Raw genomic sequence first — 15,704 nt, 5'->3', positions numbered from 1 at the left:
CTCATTCTTAGCAAAAATAGACAGCTGCCCAGGGAGGAGGAATGTACTAAACCTTGTAATCTGGTTACCTTGGTAACATCTGTGAGAAACTATTGCTAAACCACTTTCTATTTTTTCTTCATCTCCTTTATGGAAATATGTACTTCTGTTTACTTGACAAAAGTGCAATTTATACCATACCCATTGTGGCCATTCTCCTGACCATTATATTGACAAACAAATTCCCACCTCTAACGAGCAAGGTTAAATTACTGTAGGAAAAGATATTTGACTTTATAGTAGCAACTGAGATTTGCCATCAAGTAACTAAACTTTTGCAAAGAAAAGCAGAAATCTTATAAAACTTTTCTATTGTTTCAGAGTATTACAATGCTTGATCACATTTACTCAACATTGAGTGGTCATGTTTTAGAACAAACATGAGATTATTTTTTCTTCTCATTGTAACATTCTCACACATTTGTAAGGTTTAGTTGTCAACCATATGTCATACAGGGCAACAAAAAAAAAAAATTAAAGCATTATTGCTAGGCAAAGCTAACAGCTGTGCTTGAGAATTGTCTGTTCCTGGATCTAGCTCTTAGCACAGCTCCCATCACCCCCATTCAGCCCTCTGTGTCCTGGTAGAGGTTCCTCTGCACTGCATGAGCTGGGACACTGGAGTGCCAGCACACTGAGGGATCAGACTTGTGTGCTGCTGGGTAGGCAGTGCCCCCACCTTTTAGGTGACTCTTTGTATCCTCTGGTTCCTCACTTGTTTCTGTCTTTGCTGCTGACAGCAGGGAATTTTCTGAGCCCTTCAAAGGGAAGAGCATCCCTCACTCAGTGACCCATTCAGTAACTGATTTAATTAATTTGAAGCTAACTGTCACTTTTTAAACTGTTAATCAAGAAGCCAATTATCTGCTAACAGTCCTAAACACAACAGTAATCAAAGTGTTTCTCTGGTAAAAAATATCTGGATTTCTTTCTGTTATCTCAGAGCTTTTAAAATCAGTTGGAAGTGTGTCTATTTTCTTTTAAAAAAGTAAAGACCCTATATTAGAATTCCATTTTCTGTTTTGGAGTAATAAAACTGCTTATTTATTTCTGAGAGTATGTTAGAATTTTAGCCTTTTTTATATGTTATGGCCTTGAAGACAAAAGTCTCAGGGCATGATATAAGGTTTATTAAGGATAAATCCTGATCTTCTTATTCACTTACATAGCTGAAATCCTCAAGCAGATTGCTCTGTTACAAATTTGTTTGGTATACACATTTAAAAGTCTTATTCTAGGAGTGTTATGTCATTTATTGTGTATACATTGTTATTCCCAAGAAATAATGTAAAAGTGATACATACCAAAGCACAGTTGGTTGTTTTTTATTGTAGCCATTAGTTATACAGCTGTTTTAGAACAACAAAAAATGGTCCTCAAATAAAATTTTTAAAATTATGACTCTTAATTTGTATTGTTAAAAAATTCGATTTTTTTCCCCCAGCTTTACAAAACAAAGCAATTAAAAAAAAATATGTTCATACTACATGCCCAGTCCTGTATATATTTATGGCATAAAAATGTTTTTGGAGTGCAGAAAGTAAGAGAATTATGTATGATAACTTGTCTCTGGCTTTTCTAATTCAATTGAATTAGATTACTACCCATTTACCCACTATTTTCTTCTCTTTTAAAATCTCATCTGAGAGTGGTGAATAGTTGTTTTTTACTGTAATAATGATGGTGAGTCAACAATTTGATTAATCATGTAGTTAAAGCATGAGTATTTCTGAGCACAACTGTTAAAGGATGTGTCCTGATGGGTTTTTTAAATTCCTCATGTGTATAAATGTGTTTGCTCCTTTTTCATAAAAAGTTGTTTAGAAGGGCCTAAAAAAGATGGTGTATTAAGGTGCTAATATATGAAGGTCCATCTCATTCCATATCTCCAGTTTCAATCTGGATGCATTCCTGACTACTGAGCTCCCAGTTTTGTTTCCAGCTTCATAGTCTGCAATAAGCAAATCCTTGTAGAGCCCTGGGCAGGTGTTTGCACCATGAGCAAAACCGTGTAAATTGCCAGCACAGAGGTGCTTTAGAGAACAAGAAGAGGGCATAGTGAGTGCCAAATTCTACTGCCATTTAATCCTTTGAAAAATAAAATGTTTTACCAAATAGCCTGTTGGCCAAAAGATTGTTTAGAAGTAAAGAAGGGCTGAGTGGTAGGACAGGTGGCAAATTCCAGTACTGACAAGATACACAAATCTGTAACTAAGTGAAGACACATATTAAAATCATACAATCTAACTGTAAAATCTTAAGGGTGACAATGACACATCCAGAGTTTTTGGATGGAGTGTTCAGGCTTATAGTTTAGTCCACTATTTATCAATATTTTAAAGTATATTATAACACACAATGAATGAAAGAAGTGAATGGGCACCTGAACAAAATGAAGACAGGATCTTTATTTCAGGATTCAGCTTTTCTAGTGTAATCTCTGCTGCCAGCAGTGAACACATCAGATTTATTTACACTGTATCTCTGCAAAAAGATATTTATGGATATGACATGTGCTGTTCTGCATACTTAAAACCTGAGATTCAGATTTTCTCTCAGTACCATGTGCACCTCTGTTGATTTCAGAAATATGTGATAGTGCACTAATGAATGTGGTATAAGAATCTAAATAGATCCATAGCCATATGGACAGCCAGATTGATCAAGGCAGACTTTATCACTTTGTTCCTAAAAATCCTTTGTGATTATCCTTTATGTACACAGTGGTGCTAAAGTGTCAGCCCAGACAATTTCCCTTTACTTAATATTTTATGGATTTACTTAAAGCTTTTACTTGAAAACATGGAGGAGTGTGTTTGTGCTTTTTACAGAAATTTACTGGTGCTAGTAATAGAAACAGCTTTCATTCTGTTTTGAAAAAAACATTGTGAATACATAAATTATTTTTGAACTGGACAGAGATGATTATGTGGCATGTGACTGAAAATGTATCTTTTTTAATAGATGATTCAGCTGCAGAGAGTTTTAATGGCAATGAGACCGTGGGACACAGTTCCAATGCTTCAGGGGGAACACACTGCAGGGAGATGGCAGAAACCAACAGTAATGGCAAAACAAATCTGGAGCAGGATGAGCAGCCTCTGAACCTGAGTGACAGTCCCCTCTCTGCTCAGCTGACTTCAGAATACAGACTAGATGATCACAGCAGTAATGGAAAGAACAAATACAAGACTCTCCTAATTTCTGATCTCAAGATGGAACGGGAGGCAAGAGAAAATGGAAGCAAGGTAAGATGCTTCCACATGGTCCAGATATGAAGCATGTAGTTCAGAAAAGAAAAAGATCTGTGAGGCCAAACTAAAGGTTTTTCCCAGCTAAGCACTTAATGTGATGTGTCTAATGTCTATCAGATCATTACTTAAATGCCATACGTAGATTTGTATGCTCTGTTACACATATATGATGCATACGTACATTAAGTGTATGTGGATGTACATGGGTGAATATATATGTATAGGCAAACATATTGTGCTGACACACAGGCAAAAATGGTGTAGTTCTCCATCAGACATGAATTTTATCAGTCCATTTATTAAGAACTGTCTATATTACTGATTTGAAAAAAAAATAGTATGATACATATATATATACACATGTATAAGTATGGAGATATATATGTATGTATATTTACAGATGGCCATCTCACCACTTCTATTATGTATCTGTAGAATTTTCATGTTTTAAACTCAGCTGGCAACTAAGTACTCCACAGCCACTCTCTGACTCCCCTCTCTGCCTTGGTGGAGTCAGGAGGAGAATGAAGAAAGGTAAAACCTATGGGTTGAGATAAGAATAGTTTAACAATTGAAATAAAGTAAAGTATACTGCTGCTACTACTACTACTGATAATTGTAATGAAAAAGAATACAACAAAAAGGGAAGGAAGAATAAAATCCAAGAAATACAAGTGATGCATGATACAGTTGCTCACCACCACTGACCAATGCCCAGTCAGTGTCTGAGCAGCATTTGACAGTTTCTGGCCACCCCCCACCCCTCCCTCCCCCCAGTTTATACACTGGACAATCCTCTCTGTGGTGCAGAATATCCCTTTGGCCAGTTCAGGACAGTTGTCCTTGGCTTGCTCCCTTCCAGCCATTTGTGCACCTGCTCACCAGCAGAGCCTGGGAAATTGAAAAATCATTAACTTGGGGTAAGCACTGCTTAGCATCAGCTAAAACATCAGTATGATATCAATATTATTCTCATACTTAATCCAAAACACAACACTATATCAGCTACCAGGAAGAAAATAAACTCACCAAAACCTGGACAAGAATTAATCCATAGGAATGTTAAGTGTGTATGGCCAAGAGAATTCCTACCAGTGAATTATCAACATCTGAAAGGAACTGATTTGGTTTCTTCATGATTGTGTTATGCAGGCACCTAACCTGAATTAAAACTGACAAGTTTGCTTTAAGAAGCTGTAATCCCCTGAGGGCTTTTCGCTGTCGTTTCTATTATGTGGGTAAGGAGAAGCAAGGGTGTTATTCTGTAGATAAAGACAGATCTCACAGATTAAGTTAGCTAGCTATCTGTGATGGTTTTTCATGAGGGCCTACAGTAGGGAAGGTGAAGAAATGGCATATGTCATAGAATTTACCCATTGATCTTACTGGTCACAAGTTCCTTTTTTTTTTTTTAAATTAGTATCTGATGACCAACTGGCTTACCACTTTTACAGCAGCAATAATAGGATGTGAATCCTGAATCCAAAGACTATTAATGCTACTCACTGGCTTTTAGTAGCCTGACAACATAGATATACCTTGAATGGGCACTTTTTTTATGGGGCTTCAAAACAGGAGCGTTAAAATCCTTAAGCATACTTAGAAAGGGAAAATACATGAGTGATATCTGGAGAACAACATTTAATCATACTAAGGTTTTATCACCTATCTTCATTGCCTGTGGAGTAAAAATAAAACTTGTAATGATTTTGTAACTTTAGTGTCTAAGTTTTAGTGGGTAGAACAAAGGGAGACTAAATGGGAGATTATTAGTCTTTCTCATGGCCATTAAGCAAACCATGGATCCCAACACCTTCTCCATGAAATCTTTATGAAAAACTGTTTATCTGTATGGAATACTTTTTTTCTCACAAACTTGCCTTCTATGGAAAGTGTTCTGAGACGCTGTAGTCTCTGCCTGTGTATGAGCCCCAGTGCTGGATTTACTCAGTCCTTTGAGTTGCACAGTGGGTCCCAAATTGGCTGATATGAACAGTATCATCTTTTGCTTCAGGGCAGATTGTTCTAATGAACCTTTTATAGGCTCATCACCCAAATATTGACAGACACACAGGCTCTTTTGCCTGAGGTAGGTTGTTGCTTGTGCCACCACTCTTGCAAATATACAAATAAGCTTGGCAAAGATGGGGAGGAGTCTTAATGTGAACACTCATTTATAGCTAAGACAAGAACATAGCCTAATGTTCACTTTCCAATTTGAATCAGTTCCAACTCAGATACAAGAAAAATGTATAAAAAAGTGTTAAAAATCTATAATGAATTTAGATGACAATCAAAGCCATCTCATTCTTTACAAATTTTGAGGCCAGAATCATCCCCCACATCAATACATTCTTTCACACTCACTGTCATCCTGCCCACTCTATATTGACAACAATATGCAGATTTGTCTCCTCTTTTTGTCCTAGTGAAACTCATGTTGATGCTTAGAGTTCATTTAAGTATATGATTAATTAGATATGCAGTAAAGATTATTAAATATAGAGTAAAGACTTCAGGAAGAACACAATCCCGGGATAAACAAAATTTGTTAGAGATTTGTAAGATGAGTTACTGAAGAAAATATCTAATTTCTAAATATATTTGAATTAATGGGCTAGTACTGGAGGAAGAAATACATTATGCTTCCTCCAACTTCCTCAATGTCCCATTTAACCTGCACAAGATGGTATTCTCTTGGGAGTCCAGACTGGGAAACTCAGGGGCAAAGGAATGGAGCTAGGAGGATCTCTTGGCTGATGTGTTCTGAAAGATAATTTTGTATCTGCTGCAGAATTTTGATCAGAAGAAGCTGTTGAGATAAAAATGGTAGTTTTTCCATCATATTTGCTTTGAAAACATGAGAGCTAAAAGGGAAATATTTATTGAAAATGGTTATTTCTTTGTGGAAGTTAAATTTTCAGAATATTCATCTTGTCCATACCTATTTTGCTATAGGGAAAGTTTGAAAATTGTGGTATTATTCTGCAAAAAATCTTGGTTGTCAAAACAGAGATACTTAAGATTTTCCTATTAACATACCTATGGACACAGAGGACATAATTAGTGATTTTTAAGAAATGTAGGGTTTTTTTTTTTCTTGCCTGAAAAAACCTTAGATAAATAACTGGAGATTAGATAACCCTATGAACAACTACAGTATATTATTTAAAGAATTCTTGGTTCAGTTACTTCAGAATATGGCTTTTAAAACTGGTTTTAGTAGCACTCTTTAAACAAGTATGACATTTCAGTGGACAGTGTTACTTTGAATCCTCAGTTCAGGCAGTGAGTATGTGTGGTACTCTCTTCTTTTTACAAAAAGATCATGACCTGAGTGCAGTGGAGGGAGTTGCCAAATTGTAACAGCCTTAAAATCTGATCCAAAATGTTTTACTATTTACTGAAAATTTGTTTTGCAAGGACAAAATGGGTTTTCCCAGTGCTTAATGCATATATGTACATGTAAGTATGTATATATACACGTGTGTGTATGTATATACGTTTTATATATATATACACTTTTATTGAGCTTCTATTAGGAAACAGACCCTCCAGTAAGACCTAGTTGTTCACAGCAGCAGAAATTTCTACAACCATTTAGGGATAAATTGAAGTTTGTGAAATTTTGCATAGCTGAAAAAATACATACCTAAGTTTAACTTAACTGGTCTGGATCTTTGTACTAGAAAACACTTATAAAGTATTCATCAGCAAATGCTCTGCAAATGTGGTTGTATGAATTCAAATAGTTACATGCACATATAAATTATTTTAGATCAATACTTATGTGTGAGACTGCTGGGTTTTTGTATGACTGTGGTGAAGTCTCTGTAGCACTGAGTTTTTTTATTGCTGATTCTTTTGTTGTTGCTACTTTCTGTACCATATATTTTATTTTAAAAAGTTATTATATAGCTTTATCTCTTCTTCATTATTTATTTCATTAAATTCAGCAAGCCTACTCTTTTGAATGATTTTTGTCGCTTTTGCATTTGGATAACAATGTTATTTTAATATAGTATGGGAAAACAGGCTCTTGAGCTCACCAGTCATACTTACATTGTGCCATTATTTTACCTGGATGAATAAATGGTTTGTTATGTCTGTGTTGCAAGGGGCACTCCGAATATGCAAAAACTTCTTTGAGGGATTTTCCAGATAGAAATATATGCTACTGATAATAAATGCCTAGGAGAGGCATTAAAATGAGGTAACAAGGACAACACATGGGCCCATTTTGTCCAGATACATACTAATTGCAAACAGTTTGCTTTTTTTTCTTTCTACAAGATGAAATTTCTGGTAGAAAGTTGGACACCTTGAGTCCCTCTGGATGTATGGTAGGCTAAGTTAATATGCATTATGTTTAGCTAAAGTGTGCAATTGGCTTCTTGAAGAATTGCACAAGATAAGGAATGTTTCTTTTAAGTCTGGAAAGTAAAACATAGTTTTAAATGAGAGAACAGTAAATAATGATTGCTGCATACCATGACCTTTAATTATAATACCGCATTCTAATGTACATGTCATTATAGCTACAGTTGTTCACTATGAGGCAGAGTTTTCATGCAGTCTCTAAAACTAAAATCTTTGTCTCTCCTTTGATGCTGGGCTTTTGAAGTGTTTCTCAACCTTTTTTCTACAGCTTGATGTAAAGAACAGTGTTATTGTCATGGGCCATTGCTGGGGGCTGTTTGCCTCCAGCAATTGCAACTTCAAACGCTTACACATTACTGTTGCAATCAATGTATCCACACTCTGGCAGGTTAGCCCGGTGAGGTCTGCTTTAAACACAGGCCCTGCCCCAGGAAGGTGTTTAAAGGCTGTAACCTTGTATAGCATCTGAAAGCCAGAGCATGTATGAGGTCCTGGGCGAAGTTTGAAGCTCCTGCACCATACTACGGTTAAAAATTAGTCATCTTCAGTGATTAGTCCAGCTGTAGCATCTTGTAACATCTGTTTTGATGGAGCTCATCATTACCAAGGGAAACCAGGCATGACTGTCCAAGCAGCCTGACTTGTGTATGCAATTATACTGATAAGCCTGTGGTCATCTGTGGTGAATCCTTCTGGTTTCCAAAAGTGCACGTGAATTTAGCCACAGATAGACACCCCCTATGTGGAGCAAGGCAGAGTCTTGATGTATTTGTATTTCTTCCTCACTCTCTTTCCTTTTAAAAGATGTGATTGCATCTTAGCAAAAGGTGGAAGGTCATTCCTTAAATCTAGTGAACATCATCACATCTGACATTGTGTTTCTGAGGCAATGGAGTCACTGCCTGCCTAGTTCCCTGTGTTTCTGTCTGCAGGTTTCCTTGGGGAAATGGCCATGGTCAGAAAATAAGAGAGCATATGGCTTTTTCTAAAGCAAATGGAATCCTTAGGAATTGCAGTGCACTTTTAATTGAGGCAGATAGATGCCTATCAAGAAACTTATGAAGTAATTTATTTTTTAAAATAGCTAATAAAATGTTAAACAGGTGTGCAGCTACTTGAAGTAGGAGTTAAAATCAAGACTTTGGGAATTTGCATGTTATTAAGAACAGTGTTGGAGTTGTTTTGGGTTTTTTTCCTTTTTTTTTTCCTTAATTTTTTTTTCTTTCATCATCATTGATTATTTATATTCAAGTGGAATAGACAAGTTTCAGCTAAATGGGAGCATTGTGCTGTGGTTCTTATATGAGATGGTTACCTCAGCTCTAAGCAGGAGGGAAGGTGGAGAGGGCAAGATAGAAGTGCCTCCTCCTCTTTTGAGGATACCACTAAACTCTGTGTGTTGGCTTTTTAGTACAAAGAAAATACCCTTTTCCCCATCTAGTTTATTTTGCTAAATATCCAAGTTAAGATAATTTAGCTGGATTGAGAGTTTAGCCTGTCAGAAAGGATCTTTTGATTCTAACTCATCTCTCCTCAGAACTTTTCATTGTCTCCCTTGCTTGAAGCTGGATCTCACTACCTAGGTATGGCATAAGAAGAAATTAGACTTTTTTTGGTTTTGTTTGTTCTAACTGGTATATTTTATTTCATTTCCATGGTCAGACAGAAAGTGTTCAAGCAATGCCATATTTTACTGACTGCTGTTTTGTTTATGGAAGTATCTTAAGAGTCTGCAGTCCAGGGATTTGACAGCTTTATTTTATGGCTTAATTGTTAGGACTAGAAAGAGGCTTAGCATGAAATACTGTTTGCTACTGTCATAATAACTTATGAAGAGTGAAGCAAAGTCTCATGAAAGGTTTAGAACATGTTACTGCAAGTAGTGGCATACTAGATTTTGACAAAACAACAGGCAAAGCCACCATTATAAACATTCTGGAGCAATGAGATACCAGCACGAAATGAGTCTGCAGCTCCACTATGGTCTAGTCTGCTTTCACCATTCCAATCATAGCACTGAGGAGAGGATGATGACATATTCCAGCTTTGCCTTAATTGCTACCCAATCATTTGTTCCATCACTGCTGCTTTACACTGAATCTGTGGAAATAGTTTGTACTAGATTTAAAATTAAAGATGATTAAAGAAGTAAACTGAAGGCAGATTCCATCCCTGCCAACATCATGTGTTGGTCATACGAGGCCACATCTTTATTCTTGCATCTCACAACTTCGGTGTGTGAAGGCAGGCTCAAGGGCTCTGTTGAAGTATGTATCTTCTTTCTCTGCTATGCTCAAGTCTGTGCAAAGGTAACTGGCATGCCAGTGCTTTTCTCTTCTTGGGAGATGGATACACTATAATAGAAGATAAGCCTGTTCTCCTGTGCATGGAGAACTTCAATGAAAGGAGAACAAAAGTGTATGCAAGCAGTTTTGTGACTTCCTAATTTTTTTTGCCCACTTACCTACAAATTAGCCTGTTTTTTTTTTCTCTTTCCCAATAAATTTCTGCTTCATGCATAGGGTTTTTAGAAATTGCTCTCATAAAGTCTGAGTCCTTTATGTTTTACTCTATCATTTTATCTGGCACCTTGATTTTACTCTTCCCTACTTTTAGAAAACAAACAAACTGAGAAAATCACAGTTTTCTGACTCTAAAAGTCAATTTATTTGTTGTTTGGATAAAGAATGTTTGTTCTATGAAGAAAAAAAAAAGTTCTTTTTTCCTGCTCTTTTGTAGAAGTTGTTAGAGGGCACTGAGAAGCTTTAGTACCAAAAAACACTTGATGTTAGTTTAGTGGTTTAATGAGCACTGTTTAATCACTGTTCAAGTGTAACAACTACAGTTTTACAGAGCACTGTTTTTTTCAGGCTTGAATCTTCTGATTTTGGGGGTTACCCATAATAAATGGCTAAATATGTCATTGTTTTGAAGAGCATGTTTTTCATGCTACTGCAGCTGCATGGAAAAAAAAATCAGTGTTATCTTTGTCAGAAAATATGAATTCTGTAGCATTCTCTAACAGTCACATTCATCAAAGTCCTTTGTCTGATACCATCAGTTCTGTGTCTAATTCTTCCCATTGGAAGTACATTTAGTAGCAGGTTTTCATGTTCACTCAAAGCTCTTGAAAGTGAAATTGATTTCCTGCAGGGCATTCATTACAATGATGTAACTCCAGGTCAATTAAATGGAAACTGATGATGCCACTCCAGATTTACATACCTGTAATGGAGAACACAATCTGGCTCCATATGTGTATGAAATCCCAGCTAATGTAAAGCTGGCATGGAAGAGAATAAGTTTTGATGCAACCTTAAGAAATTTTCTCAGAGGTTCCTTTTAAAAGGAGGAAGAGCACATGGGTGAAGTAGCAGAAAGTGGTGCTCTTGATTCCAGATTGAATGTGTGTTACTCACAGATCCAGCTGTCTATCCTCATACACTTTTACCTTTGGAGTCTCTCATCACTCGTATCAAACAAGAAGCTCTTGTACGTGAAGGAGATGCAGGACTTTCTGCAACCTGCTTTTAGAGGCTGGACATCTGTTCAGACAAGCCAGAAAGCTATCAAGTGCCTCTGCAATCAAAGAGGTAAGGTCTGAAACTGCTTCCCTCCCTGTTTACAGCCAAGAACGTTTTATAACTTATCAGTCGGGGAACACATGTCTGTACCTTTCAGGCAAATTCTTGTTCACTTCATCTGAGATTTGTTCCTGATAGACACCTTCAAGGCTGAACCTTGTTACAATCCCTAACTCTTATTTTTTGGGGTTTTTTTGTTGTGGTTTGTTGTATTTTTTTTTCCCCATTAGGAAGGAAATTGAATTTGTGATGAAGTCTTACCACATTAAACGATTTGCTGCTCCTTTTTCTTCTTCTATTATCACATATGCAGCTTCTCTGCCACCTAGAAAAAGACTGAGAGCAAATCTTGCTCTTGGAAGATTAAACACTATTTGATGGTAAATTGAGCAAGATATAATGGGGCAGCAATAATTGCTACCTATTGCGATTGTGTTTGGTCTTAATATTATTTACACTTAATGAACTGTCATTTTTTAATTTTTCAGATGCTGAGGATGAAGAGCTGATCCTCAAAACTAATCTTTGATGAATGGCTTCCTATTTGGCTACTTTCTACACATTCAACTCCTTCAAAACTATATTGTTATTCAAGAAGTTGATAATCATGAATGTTACTCCTAATTTTTTCTTTCTGGTATTGAATTCTTTTCTGCATGCCAAGACAAGTCCTGAGAAAAGAGAGAAAAGAAGCCAAAGATTTTTCATCTTTAAAGACATTTCTAACAATATATTGATGAGATTTTAAAATAAATATAATTTTTATTAGTTGTCTTTCAGATATCTCATTTGCTAATCTTTTTGTCTTGTTGAATGAATGCCTGTAGCCAAATGTCTTGCTGAAAGCTTGATACACTTTCAAGCTGTGCTTTTGTGTGCTCTCCATAGCAATTGCTGGGAATAATTAATTACATTAGAACACTGAATACTTTTTTTGGAGACTTATTCAAGCAGCTGGATTTGTTGGGTGATGTGAGAGAAATGAATAGGTCAATTTTTTAGTAGAGGAAAGAGGGAAAGAAAAGTAGAATCCAACTTTAAAACTATTTAACTAATTTGTTCTCTTTCATCTTTCTTTTTGTTGCTTGCTCTTTTTGCTTCAACTTTTCTGGTAATTCTCCTGCATCTACTTCTGAAGACTCATGGAACACCTATCTTAAATTTTGGTTTTTATGAAAAAAATAAAGATAACAGTATTACTTTACCAGAATATAGAACTGTGAGGAATTAACTTTAATTACTGAATCTAGTCCTCTGTAAAGGGGAACCTAGATGATAGACATTTGCTCCAAGAGGATATGCAAGAATTCGATTCACATTGTCTACAGAGTTCTGATTATTAACTTTCAGCCTTATAGAAAACAACAGTGGTGCATCTGTAATGTGCCACTGAAAACAGTGAGGAACTGGAATCATGGTTGATGTCCTAGATCCCTACAACAACAAGGGATTTGCTAGATGGATTTCCCAGATGGTCTCTAGCAGCATCTTATTCCCCTCAGAATGGGGAGTGAAAAAGAACAACTGCCAATAATCCTTATCAGTCTGCTTGAGGTTTTGTCTGCCATATGTTTCATCAAAACATCCTGCTTTGTATTTCATCTCTAACACTGACTGATTTTGAATACTTGAAAGAAGCAATTAAAAAACCAGCATCTACATTAGTTATTGAGGCAGGGAGGGGATAGTGGTGGAGGTAGGCATTGAAAGCTGTGAAATGTTTGTTATGTTTATTAAACACAGTCAAAAGACAGCAATCAAAAAATTTTGCAAAATGTGTGGTAAGAAATAAGACATTGATGGTTACAAATACTACAGAATGGTATTCTTGCGCAATCAGTAACAGATCCTGGAAACTGGTGTTTGAGAGCTGTGTAAACAGTCAACATTTGTGTTTCACTGGGAACTGATGAAAGGGTATAAAAATATACAGCCAAAGGTAGGAATCTGTAACTGATGCGAGTTTCCATTTCACCCATGTAAGTGTGGCATGCCATGAAACATTTTAATACTGGATGAATTCCATATGCATCTCTAGAGTTTTCCCTAAGCTGCTGCTTCTTGGAGCTTACAGTGTTTCTATGAAATACTGCAGCTGTTGCCTGGATCTTGGCGTGGTACAACTGAATATTTCCCATAGAGATGCTTCCTCTCATCAGCTGCTTTGGTCAGAGTGTCATTCTCAGTGTCCCTTCACACCTATTCAGTCTGTGCTCTCCAACTCTTGTCATCATGAATATGCCATGAGCTACTCCCAGATCTGATGGGAAATCCTACATGCTGTTCTCTTCATATACATGCACACACACACAATATATATACACACATATATATATTCATATATTTTTTCCCTTTGTCTGATGAGAACCAGTCATATCCATTGGCCATGAACCAAAGTATGGAATCATACAGATGAACCAGGAGCATACAAAGAGCTCATGTTGTTAAGGCACCTGCAATACAAACATAAACTTTGTGTACAGGTGCTCTAGCAGACAAGAGTGCAACTGTTTTTCATGTGTGTTTTAATTAATATTGGGAATGAATATGAAATCTTGTATCTTGCTTCTGACTCCATTTTATATTTTGGTAGAGGTCATGGAGTAATGTGTTTCCTCCTCTTGTGTTTCCCATGGCATTTGGGAATTGTCTGACTCCATCAGGAAGATCCCTTTCAGAACTATTCAGAATTTCTTCCCTCTACCTTCTACTGTTGAGCTCCTGGGCTGCACCCTCTCAGGATTAATAAAAGAAAATCAGGGAAAGGTGAGTTGTTTTCCTTAGGGGTTACCATGAATGACCCCAATATGATATATCCTCAGTCCACAACATTACACTGTGAGCTGTGTATTGGCTCTCAAAAGGACACATGGATATTCTTTGGGTCCTTTTACTTAATCAGAGATATATGTTTTTTTGGACCCCCTCTGAATGAATTTATCCTTGTCTCACTTTGTACAGTTAGTCATATGCTCTTAAAAAATCTTTTGCAGATGGAGCCCCGTGGGACTGGACCTGTTTCAAAAGCTGTATTAAATTACTAAAATAAAGGTTTTGAAAATTCCTGATTCCCTCAGTGTGTTTCTTAGTAAGAATAGCTGTATTTAGTGGAAAAGAAGTTAGATAAGTCTGTGGCATGTGTGCTATCTCACACCCTCTTGGCTCAGCTGGGAGAGAGATGGACACATGTAGGAATGACATACAGATATGTTTTGGAATATGCTACTTGTGTCAGTTTCAGCTTAAAGATAAGGTTGGTGCTTCTCTGTGCTTCATTAGAAGCTTTATAAAATCCACCTCTATTCATTCAACACCCTGCCTTCAGAAAACACATAATATACAGGTTTATGTAATATTGGAAAAAGATGTTGGGAGTTCCTAACAGATCTAAATGAGTGACAAAACACTGAGGAGGTGAAAAATTTGCTGCATAAAGATGGAATTACCTTATTAGAGATAAAGTAGCCATGACTTCATCCCAGATCTCAGTGGTTGTTGCCAATTAATAGGTTGTGGTCTCTGGAAGGCACATTTATCAAAAGACTCAGCAGGTAGAACTTCTTTTTATTGGTTAGGTTGGAATTAAGATAAAATATTTTTGTAATGATTGCAACAAACCATTCATATGAAACTAGTCCATCATTACACAAAAAATATCTATGTAAGGTAGGTGTTCATTTTATAAATATATGTACTAATGAATCTGAAAGTATATGAGGAATGATTGTGTCCTTTAGGAAAATGGTGACAACTATTCTCTTCTGTTCAAGAGCTGAGTGGTCATGTTCTATGGTTCTGTGAATTGGTAGGAGTCTCTTGAATGCTTAAAGAGCCAAAAAGGCTTTTAGCATCTCACATTGCCAGTTGCCTGGCCTAAGCTTTTGAGAAACCTGGCCTAAATATCTGTATTTCGTAATCTTAAGTACTTAGCCCTGCATACTTCTGGTTTGAGATACAAACTCCAGGACAATACTTATTTTTACTGCACTCACTATGCCAATTCAAGATCATTCTATTTAGTATAAGAGGTAAGTAATTTTAAGGCTATATCTAAGTTCTGTGGAGATAATTCTTTATCTTCTTTTTTTTTTTTTTTAGTATTAAATTGACAGGGAGTATGTAGTTTGCTTTTAGCCTGTTTCTCCATTCCTGTGTTTAGATTTTGATTTTACATGATTTTTCCATATTTAATGCTTACTTTATAGCAATGTTTACAGTACCTAAAACTTATATGTTGGGCTATTTACGTGAAATAGTAAACTAAAAAAGAATAGACTGAGTAAGTCTACTGTTAACTGTGAGATAGTAGAACTTTCCTCTCCATGTAGTGTAGGCAGCGGCTGTCGTGGCAGCATCTACAAAACTTTTGCTTCACTTTTTACTATTTTTTTTCTAGTTGAAATTTTTGTCCTTGAAATATATAGGATACTACTGTGTTAATTTTTAC

The 15,704-nt window shown here is 36.3% G+C and overlaps 1 protein-coding gene across 5 annotated transcripts in view; it reads left to right on the top strand.

Moving 5' to 3' along the window:
• NOL4 (nucleolar protein 4) overlaps positions 1-15,704 on the top strand; it is a 189,326-nt gene that overhangs the window by 106,294 nt on the left and 67,328 nt on the right. For all 5 annotated transcript variants that reach the window (XM_071418921.1, XM_071418929.1, XM_071418911.1 and 2 more), the window contains one exon: positions 3,004-3,287. In XM_071418921.1, the coding sequence (XP_071275022.1) occupies positions 3,004-3,287 (284 nt within the window). The remainder of the gene's footprint in view (positions 1-3,003; positions 3,288-15,704) is intronic.

This window comes from Agelaius tricolor, unplaced genomic scaffold, assembly GCF_023055355.1.
Source record: "Agelaius tricolor isolate 1412-34295 unplaced genomic scaffold, bAgeTri1.0.p SCAF_2, whole genome shotgun sequence".
In the NCBI taxonomy this organism is placed as follows: domain Eukaryota; kingdom Metazoa; phylum Chordata; class Aves; order Passeriformes; family Icteridae; genus Agelaius; species Agelaius tricolor.
This window is presented reverse-complemented; position numbering and strand designations above follow the sequence as displayed.